The sequence below is a fragment of the Geotrypetes seraphini genome, chromosome 4, assembly GCF_902459505.1.
Source record: "Geotrypetes seraphini chromosome 4, aGeoSer1.1, whole genome shotgun sequence".
NCBI classification, from domain to species: Eukaryota; Metazoa; Chordata; class Amphibia; order Gymnophiona; family Dermophiidae; genus Geotrypetes; species Geotrypetes seraphini.
In genome coordinates, this window is record NC_047087.1 from 229,272,655 (window position 1) to 229,283,721 (window position 11,067).

The 11,067-nt window shown below is 41.6% G+C and overlaps 1 protein-coding gene across 1 annotated transcript; it reads left to right on the plus strand.

Moving 5' to 3' along the window:
* The first annotated feature begins 265 nt into the window (after nt 1-265).
* Nucleotides 266-10,636, plus strand: LOC117359945 (dual specificity protein phosphatase 26-like). Its single transcript, XM_033943431.1, has 3 exons — nt 266-506; nt 4,199-4,413; nt 10,274-10,636. The coding sequence occupies exons 1-3, from the start codon at nt 379-381 to the stop codon at nt 10,483-10,485; spliced, it is 555 nt and encodes a 184-aa protein (XP_033799322.1). The 5' UTR covers nt 266-378; the 3' UTR covers nt 10,486-10,636.
* The last annotated feature ends 431 nt before the right edge of the window (nt 10,637-11,067 follow it).

Here is an 11,067-nt window from a genome sequence, read left to right on the forward strand (position 1 = left end):
AAAGGATCCCATTGCAAACCTCTACTAAACAATGATGGAAGAAAACAGAAAAATAAAATCATAGGAAAGACTGGGAAGAAAATATATTATTCAGTATGTTCAGAGTGGCTCACCAATGTTTTAATTGAAATTCATTGTCACAAGAAACTTTGTAATTGCAAGAACAAGGGCAGCACTGGCTACCAAGGTTTATAGCTTAAAGTGAGTTGAAAGCAGACCTTTAAAGCTTTGAACAGGACCCAGGCACCTGTTCAGCACTGTCAAGTGTCAACAGAGAAGTCAACAATTCAAAATGCCCTACATGCAACAGCATTTAGCCATCTCAGTCTGCTAGCTTTCTTATTTAGAGCTGGCAGACAACATAATAATTGTCTGAAAATGTTACCAAGGATGAAAATCTGCAGTCGACAGCACTCTATCAATGAGCTGGAAATCATCTTGGACAGTTGCAATGTGGAATTACACCGTGTGGATGAAGTATGGCCCAGGGTCTACTTAGGGGACCTGTAAGTTTTTTTTTCTTCCTAGTTATCATAGCACAGATACATGCTATAATCGTTGTTATTATTTAGATGTACAGTAAATCAGCTCTTTGCACTTCTGGGTGGTTTACAAGTTGATTGCAGTTGTCTCTGTTATTGTTTACTGAAAGCTTCTATACCGCTACTAATGACTGGAGAATCAATTCAGAGCCCGCGGGGACAGGGACAAACTTTATCTCTGTGTCATTCTCTAAAAACTTGAGACTAGTATCAATATGTAAAAACACAACTGGCAAGAAGTCAATGATTTAAAGGAACTGTGGAAGCTGCTTTTGCATTTCATTGAACTACTCTTAAATGACATCATTTGTGTCTTGTCTCCCATCTGCAACATCCTTCTACAAGTATCATGTGTCCAGCTGCTCAAGCATCTTACTGTTACTTCAACAGATTCATACATTGTTCCTGGTATCAAGGAATATTTCTAACATTTAATAGATACTTCTTTTCATTTGTGTGGCGCAATGGTTAAAGCTAGAGCCTTAGCACCCTGAGGTTGTGGGTTCAAATCACATGCTGCTCCTTGTGACCCTGGGCAAGTCACTTAATCCTGCAAAATACCCCTTTTAGAGCTTATAAATAAGTAATACTGCTCAAGATTTATCGGGAATGCTTGTCTGCCACAAAATTCTTAAATCCTTTTATCACAGTTAAAGGGGAAAGAGCCTCAGATCCTCGTGCATTGTGAATTGTAACAATCGCACTAGATAGGGAGATAACTTCACTGGCTCATAATCCCCCTCCTGCCCACATAGAGAATAAAGTCCTAAACATGCGCTGTGGTTTTCTGCTTTTATAACCCTTAATGCATGGAAAAATAAAAAAACATCTATGGGCAGGGTGTTGTACTGAATGCTCAAATGCAGGTAATCCTCGCTCCTGCTGTCTCTGCCAGTAGTCCTTTCGCCAACGTTTATTTATTTATTTATTTAGATTTTTATCCCGTCCTCCCAGTAACTCAGAACGGTTTACAAGTAAACATTCACAATGGAGTGAATTGGACATACAAGATTATACAGTAGATTTAAATACTTGGACATACGAGACTGTGCAGCAGTTTAAATATAGGGACTATACAGCAAATTAAGAACAGTAATTTAAATATAAATAGTTTAGTTTAGATACAAGTTATTTGAGTATAGGCTGGGAGTGGACTATACAGAAATTTAGGCAGAAGATTAGAATGGAGAAAGAAGGGTAGAGGTGGGGTTTAAGGGGTTGGGCTAGCTGCCGTTTCACTTTCAAGCTGTGTCAGGGCTATGGACCAATTTCCTACAAAAAATAATAAAGAGAATTAGCAGGAGGCACATTAAGCAGCTGAAAAACATTCTCCAAAAATGCTCCAGTTCAATTTCTGTGGTGAAGGAGGAGAGAGCAGCTGATGCAGGCTGAGTGCTGTGTATTTTTGTGGCGACAAGTCACTTAATCCCCCTTTGCCCCAAGTACATTAGATACAGTGAGCCCACCAGGATAGATAGAGGAAAATACTTGAGTATCTGAATGTAAACCACTTAGGCTATACTTGGTATATACATACAAATAAATAAATACACAGTTTAGGTTCTCTTCTATACCCATGTCCGAAAGACAATCCAATTACTTTACCAGATGAAGTGAAAACATAGAACCTTCCATTTGTATCTGGTTTTGGTACAACCTTCCCAAAGATTCAGTTGCCTATTTGTGATTTAGAAACAGTTGTACAGAATGTTGTCCCCTTTTATATTTTAATAAAAAGATTTAAATATAAAATCATATGTGAGGCTTGTGCATATGAGGACAGAGTCCACAGGAAAGGGGAAAGAGCTCGTGGAGATGGAGTTGGAGCCAAATTCTACATTGTTATTAATGTTTTTGCCCAGAATTTCCCCATCACAAGGCCTGAAATTCCCTTCTGTCTTTACCCTCTTCAGGCTTCAGTGTCCCCAGTTCCATCTCACTCCAACTGAAGTTCTCACTTCCAGCTAGATCTCTAATTCTGTTTACCCCCAAAGTTGTCTTCCACATGCAGTACCCCTTCCTCTCATAATCTCTCACTCCAAGCACTCACCCCCAGCTATCATCCTATTTTTCCCAATCATCCCATAACAAACTCTCAAGCTTGATTCCCCCCTCCCCCCCACCTCAGTGGCACAGTCTCAGCTTTCTCTGCCCTCTCCCCCAAATCCCCATAATACAGCTTTTGCTATCCATCCTATTCTCCCAGGGCACACTTACCTTGTGCTGCTCCCAACCTCCTGCTGGCACATTCAGCTTGCTCTGCATGCCCCCCCCTCTACCTCCCCATGGCATGTTCATCTTGCTCTGACCCTCTCCCATAGCACATTCAGCCTGCATCAGCTGATCTCTCCTCCTCCACCACAGAGATTGTACAGCAGCAGAAGGAGGAAGTAAACTTCTGTACATCAAATCACTTCTTCCTTCTCTACCAGATTAAACCTAACTATGTGAAAAGTGAGGCTATAGGGAAGCCTTCATATTTCACCATAACAGTCAGGTCTAAACCAGCAGAGGAAGAAGTGACCCAACAGTGTAGCGGCTCATTTCCTTCTCCCCTTGCTGTGTGATCTCTGTGGGGAAGGACAGGAGAGAGCAGCTGATGCCAACAGCTTTGCAGAATTCTGCATCTTTTGCAGGAGTGGGAAATTCTGTGCAAATTTTGTACTGCACAGTTGCGCAGAATTTCCCCAGGAGTAAAAGTGATAAATGTAGAGAACATGTATCCTAACTATACATACATGTCACCAGCCAAGAAAAAGATTTTGCAATCATAAATTGACAATATGTTGAAATTCTTAGCTCAGTGTCCAGCGATGGTCAAACAAGCAAATGGAATGTTAAGACTTATATAGGCCCTATCCATCCTCTAGCAGCAAACTCTACTATCAGAAATAGGCCCTTTACACCTTCAGGTCCTGTGACCAGGGCCAATCAAAGTCAGATTGCTATTTGGGAAATGAACATTTGTAGCTCTGGTGCGAAAGAAATACAGCCTTTAATAGTTAACTGCTAACATAATAAACCAAATCTAAATATTAATCTAAATATACTGGTAGAGGAAGAAATGCAGTCATTTAGAAATGTACAATGTCTCTCAATAAATGACAGATAAAATAAACATCAAGAATGTTCAGAATATTATCAAATTAACCTAACACCTAATATTGCCCTAGATCACTAGCATGGAATGTTGCTACTTTGGGGGGTTTAACCAGGTACTAGTGACCTGGATTGGCCACCGTGAGGACGACGTGTTGGGCTAGATGGATCATTGGTCTGACCTAGTAAGGCTATTCTTATGTTCTTATTGCAAAAAAAATAAAAAAAAAATTGGAGGACAAAATGTCCTGCTAGCCAGCAGAATGTCTGAAACCAATCTTGAGTGGCCAAACAAAACAATTGTACTTGTTCCAAATCATTGGGGGGGTCTCCTGTAGCTCTCAATGGAGAGGGTTTGTTTTGGTTTTTTTTTCCTTTTTTCTACTCCAATGTCAGCCATTAAGAGGACTTTTTACTAAGCTGCAGTAAATTCATGCATTAATCTTCGGGCTGACACATTATGCTGTTTCTCTGGTTCTTATGTTTTGTTCCTAACAATACGTCTTCTTTAATTTGAACTGTTATCCATTTATAACTCTGATTTATAATTTTGCTAGTTTGATAGCCAAGGATAAAGAAGAGTTGAAGAGATTGGGCATAACCCATGTCCTGAATGTGGCTCACTCCTCCTGGGAATGTACAGATCTTATTGTCTATGATGAGGAAATTCATTACTATGGCATCACTGCAGAAGACTGTCCTGAATTTGACATCAGTGTCTATTTTCGTCCTGCTGCTGACTATATTCATAATGCCATTAGCATGCCAGAAGGTAAGCATGTACAGATCAGTATACAGAGCTTGACATAAACCCTAATGTTTATGTAAGAGTCTGGTTCACTATTATTAGGCTTTATTTACTGCCTTTTTGAAGGAAGCCACCAACAGTCTATTTCTGCACTGGTGTACTTATCCTATTATCTTGCGAGCTGAAGCTTACAGAAGCTTTTGCACAATTTGTACCTATGGAAGGATTTTTAAACATAAGTTTGGGTTGGCTGACATCTCACTGGGAAAAGAGACACATCCACCTGTAGCTCAACATTTCAGTCTGCTCACTAGAACAGTTTATAAAGATTCAGAGAAATTTAAGTTAAACATACTGTAATTTTATCAATTATTGTTATTAGGATAATTATACCAGAAACCTTTCTGAAATATTCTTAAGGGGCTTCACACACACATTTAGGGCTCCTTTTATGAAGGTGCCTTAGGGCCTTAACGCGCGGAATAGCGCGCGCTAGCTGCTACCGCCTCCTCTTGAGCAGGCGGTAGGTTTTCGGTTAATCCAGTGCGCGCACTAAAAACGCCAGCGCACCTTTGTAAAAGGAGCCCTTATTCTTCTTCCCAACCTTTTACATACGCCAAGATCCAGCAAGAGACAGCCTGCCTTACTGGAAACTATTGTCTGATAGGACCTTGTTGGTTACGTTGCTATAAATTCCAATTACAAATTATGGGGGACTCCTACTTGGTGTATAAAATGAATATATAAATGACTCTTTGCTATGCTGGGGTCAAGCTGAAAGCAAATTTTACAGAAGTCCTACAAATAGTGCTTAGTACCTAGCTCTCACCCTTCAAGTAGAGAATGACAAGGTGACAAAATTCATAACCGCGGGAAACCATCTTCATGTCATTCTATAAGGAAAGAGGGAAGAATCAGAGTATGAATGGCCACAACCACTGACCCGCAAGCTTTGCTTTGAAGAATGCTGGTGTAGAAGGATTGAAGTTGAGATAGACACTACAGAATGACAGTCTCTGGTATCCAGAGCAGATATTGTGATGTCATAATGCCTCATTCCACCAGTGCCTAAGAGCCAATCACATCAGTGATGTCACAATGGCTTCATTATCCTTGGCTCACATAAGAATCAGAGTATGAATGGCCACAACCACTGACCCGCAAGCTTTGCTTTGAAGAATGCTGGTGTGGAAGGACAGAGGATGAAATAGACACTAGAAAATGACATAGGTTTATTTCCCGCGGTTATCCGCGGGGACGGGAACGGTGATGAATTTTGTCACCGTGTCATTCTCTACCTTCAAGTTCTGTAAAGATAAGAGCAGGGTTGTGGAGTCAGTACATACGGTAGAACCTTCGACTCTGGACACCAACTTCTTTATTTATGGTATCTCCACTTCAGCTCAGACTCTGACTCCTTTATTTATATTTCTATATAGATGTTGTACTACAGGCAACGTGTGGCTTCTCAGGATTTTGGTTTAATTTATGTTTATCATTTTTGGTCAGCTATTATGGATTTGGCATTTGTGTTCTGTGTGTGTGACTGAGGTATTCTGTTAGCATGATTTTTCTATGCAGCGTTTTGTAGTAATTTTGCTTGTTCAGTTGTCTCAATTTGTGAGGGGGATGGGAAGGGAAACAGGGGTTTTGTTGATCCTTGTTCTGTATTTGTAATTTATAAAATGACAGAATATTGTTTCTTTAATAGCATGATGTCGATATAAAATCATAACTATTTGAGGCTTGTGGGGATGGGACGGGGATGGAGACAGAATTTGCAGGGACAGGCAAACTGTCATTCTTTAGGTGCCACATTCACTAATATAAATATAATACAATATATTACATTTAATCATCAAAGAACTTGATATCAAAATATATTCTAAAAGTAAAATATATCCTGAAAAAAGGGTTAATCAAATTATAACTCTATTAGAAGGTGAAGTTGGAGTCAGCGCATTTTCACCGACTCCAACTGCAGTAACACAAAAATTGCTTCTGACTCTGATTCCATGACTCCAACTCCACAGTCCTAGATGAGAGATTGGTCATCTCCCAGAACGGGGGAGGACACAGGGGCCATGGCTTCCCAAAAAATTGGCATTGTACTTATAAATCTTTGAGCAGCCGCCAAACAACATCAACGAGCAGGCCTGCCCAGGAACTCTTCATTCTACTTCATGGGGCAGGCCTGTTCATTGACACTTTGTGGCGGCTGCCTGAAAATTTAAAAGTACAACACTGGGTGGAGGTGGGTGGGGGAGTCAGGGGCTGGTGGGAGGTCATGCCACAAGATTCTGCTGGGGCATAGGGTGGAACTTTTGTCCCCCCCAAAAAAAATAAAATAAATAAAACAGCATACTATTGCCTATGTCCCAAGATGTCTCCTTAGTTATTTTTTTGTAATGAGCAGATGTACCCATCACAGGTGGGCTATTGCTGGATATTTCATCTGAACCTTTCCACAGAGAGTTGTTTTGTCTTCAGCAGTGTCCTTGTTTCTGGGTGTTTTGGAATACCAGATAAGGAAATCATGACTTTGCTGTTCTGTACAGAAAAGCAGTTTGTAGAAGATATGTTGACATTCACTCTGTCCCTGAAAGTCTCCCCTGTTCAGCGTTTGTCAGCCTTTCTCTTTATTTACAGAAGTTAGAATCACTCAAGCTCTGGGTACATACAGGCTAGCTAGACCCAAGCTAAGTATTGCATGCAGTATAAAACAGAAAATCAAGCTGACTGCCACACAACTTATGGAAATGTTGATAAGCACTAAAATCAAATTTTAAATAAACTTGAAACTTGTCAGTGGCATACCTAACATATTTGATACCCGGGGTCAATCATTTTTAAACACCCTCTCCTCTATATGAAGAAAATATTTTTAGTAATACTAGGAAATGGCAACATCTTAACCTTTGCAGCGAGTACCAGGGCAGGATTAATTCATCGAGGGCCCCTAGGCACACAAGTACACTGGGCCCCCTGCCCCGCCCCACCCCACCATGCGCCTAGGCGGAAACAGGAAGCTGCGTCAGAGGGAAGCTTTGGGCAAGCAGCACCGCTTGCACAATTACAGCTCCTGTTGCCTTTCTTACCTGCATTGCTTGCTTGTCTTACTTTCTGTCGATGGGGGGGGCTGCGTTGCCAATCGGGGTGGGGCCCGCGTTGCTGATCGGGGTGGGGCCCGCGTTGCCAATCGATGCTGGAGGGGCCCATCACCCTTTGGAAAAAACAATGTTGATGCCCTCCTTCATGGTGCCCCCCTGACCATTTTGGGCCCTAGGCACGTGCCTACTTGGCCTATTGGTTAATTCTGCCCTGGTGAGTACTAGAACATCAGTACACCCGTTGTAAAACTGAACAAGCCAGATTAGTATAGATCGATTCTGCACAGTCAATGCTAACAGAAAAGCATGTCTCTTTTTTATTTTTTTATTTTTTGCATGCACAGAACACAGATATACTCTCATCCAGTACAGAACAAGTAACTGCAAACTAAAAAAAAAAAAATACGTAGACAACAATGAAGCTGCATTCTAAGAAGCCAGAATCTGCATAGAATGCAGCACCACATAAACAGTGATGCATGTCCTCTAGTACTGTGCGAAATATAAAAACAGCAGATGTAAATTTGAAAAGACTGACAAATACTAATCATCACATAGAAAAAAATCCAACCAAAAATGGAAAAGAGACCATGTTATTGGACTAATACATCTTCAGAGGCCAAATACATCTTTCAGAAGCCAAAACCTCAGTCCTGACCTGAAAGAGTTTTAGCCTCTTAAAGCTAGTCAAAAATATATTACGATTAGTCTAATAAAAAGATCTCATTTCCATTTTCAAATTATAAACATTTATTAACACAGCTGTAAAACAAAACCTTTCAGCTACCTTAGTTGTCTCTAGGTTTCTGTTTCCTCATTTTCTCTTCACTCTCTCATTCTTTCCAATGTTTGTCCTCTTTCTGTGCCCCTTCCAATGTGGCCCTCTTTCTCCCCATTCCATCCAGCCTGAGCCCCCATCTCTCCTTGATCCAGCATTCCCCTTCTGCGTCTTTCAGAGTTACCATCCCACTTCTTTTCCAGCATCACTCTTCTAAGTGCCCATCTCATCAATGTCCCTATCTCACTTCTTTTCCAGAATCTCTGTCCTTATCTTCCCCCCCCCATGTTCACCATCTGCCCTTTCAATGTCCTTAATTGTCCCCCCCCCTCTTCTTCAGCATTGCTTCTGTGTCTCTATTTCACCTCCCTTTTTTCAGCACTACCCCCTTTCAGCATTGTTCACTCTCTGTCTCCCTATCTCCTCTCTTTCTTTTTAGCACTGCCCCATCTGTATCATCAACCCTCCATTTCAGTATTATCCTCCTCTGTGTGCCAGTCTAGCCTCTTTCAGCATTGTCTCCCTCTATAAACCCATTGACCTCCCTTTCAGCATTGCTCCGTGTTCCTATCTACCCTCTTTCAGCATTTCCCTTCTGTATCCCTATCCTTATAGATCCTGCTTGCCCTTTTTCTGTCACTATCTCCATTATCAGCTTATCCTCCCTCTTCCTTTGAACCCTTCACCTTATAGCCAGCATCTTTCCACTCTCCCTCCACTCTGGCCCAGCCCGGTATGACATATTTCCTTTTGTTTCCCTCCCCCCTCTCTTTCTCTCTCTCATTTTCCTCCCTCACTCACGAGTCCTGCATCTGGCCCTCTCTCTTCCACCTGCACCCGGGGGCAGCGATCAAGAAAGGCTGCCGATGTCAAGGCCTTCCATCTGTGAATCCCGCCTACTTTGTTTCAACTTCCTGTTTCTGCAAAGGCGGGACTCGCAGAGGGAAGGATCTTACGTCGACAGCCTGTTTTGATCACCGCTGCTGACAAGTTGCAGAAGAGGGCTGCGGGGCAGGGGGAGGTGTGGCTGGGTGCAGGTGGAAGGAAGACAGCCAGACGGGAAGGCTGCTGGAAGAGGTAGGAGCTCTGGAGCACAACGCTGACCCCAGCCAGGATGATTTCTTTTTCAGGCTGCTTTCGCAGCCACCTACCTAAATGGCAAAAAATGGATAAAAGTGGCAAATTGAAAAATCTGCCCAGATTCACGACAGAGTCCTCAAAAAGAGGACATGTTCAGGGAAATCCAGACATCTAGTAACCCTAGTTCCAGCCCAATCTCTCCCCAATATTAACAGGAAGGGTAGTTTCTCTACTAAGGCCATTCTTAGTATCAGGGGTTCCCCACCCCTTGATAATTTTTACTTCATAAGTGTCCTCAGGTTTAATGTTCCCATGTATATATCTAACCTATACTGTTCCCTTATAGATCTCCCCCTTAGCCATTACCCCCAGTTTCTTGGCTAGTGGTCTGGACATTTAAGATTGACCACTAACCGTATCCATAAGAGCTACCTCATCCACCCCCTTCTTAGGGATCGTGAGAGGAGTTTCAACTGAAAAATGCAATATGGCAGGGAGCAGGCCAGACCGAAAAACAGAATTGTAAGCCGCGCATGCTCACTTCCTATGGGTCGCTACAGCTCATGGAAAACCGGTGCACGCATAGGAAGTGTGCATGCGCGGCTTACCGTTTTATTATATTAGATATGGAGAACATGGGTTAGAAAGAATAAGAAATGCAAGTTAGCAGTTACCTGGTTCATAGCACAAGCTACCAATTAATCTGTCTGAGTTTTCTATGATATTTCTTGAGATTAAAAAGTATACATATATTCCCTTAAATTCTCAGTCTTCAAAAGTGTTTACTGAAATATCTAAAATACTAACCATTTGAATGCTCTATTTTTAAATGTTATATTGTGATACTCAGTATCTGTGATACTTTTCTAAACAGAACATACCTACAAAAGCCTTATATTATTATCTCCGATTTCAGGGAAAATTTTGGTTCACTGTGTCCTTGGCAAAAGTCGATCTGCTTCGCTGGTCTTGGCTTATCTTATGATTTATCATCATTTCTCACTGGAGAGTGCAATCAGAAAGGTGATCCAACACAGAGCTATTTCACCCAACCGAGGCTTCCTGAAACATCTCCAAGACCTAGATATTCAACTACGAGGTCAAATACAAATATGTAAACTTGTCTAGTCTACTATAATATCCCCAATTACAATAAAAATAGTTAACTTCAGAACTGTAAGGTGAGCTGAATGTTAATGTGTCAGAAGATGCCTTGGATACTCTAGCTTTTGAAGGAACAGGTTATTAACTTGCTAAATTAAACATATTATTGAAATGATAATCTTGTCAGCTCTGATCTTTGGTATAATCCAGGGTCTCAAAGTCCCTCCTTGAGGGCTGTAATCCAGTCGGGTTTTCAGGATTTCCCTAATGAATATGCATGAGATCTATGTGCATGCATTGCTTTCAATGCATATTCATTGGGGAAATACTGAAAACCCAACTGGATTGTGGCCCTCAAGGAGGGACTTTGAGATCCCTGGTATAATCCATTCTAGTGGTGTACTGGGAGGATCCACTAAGCAGGGCTGCTCAAGTCCAATCCTTAAGATCTACTGGCAGGCCAGGTTTTCAGGATATCCACAATGAAAGGACCGGACTTGGGCAGCCCTGCACTAGAAGCTCCCAGGAGTTCCATATTAAGGGTTACTAAATGTTAAAATCTGATCTTAACACATTTTCACTTGCTTAGCCCAGTTCTACCACAGC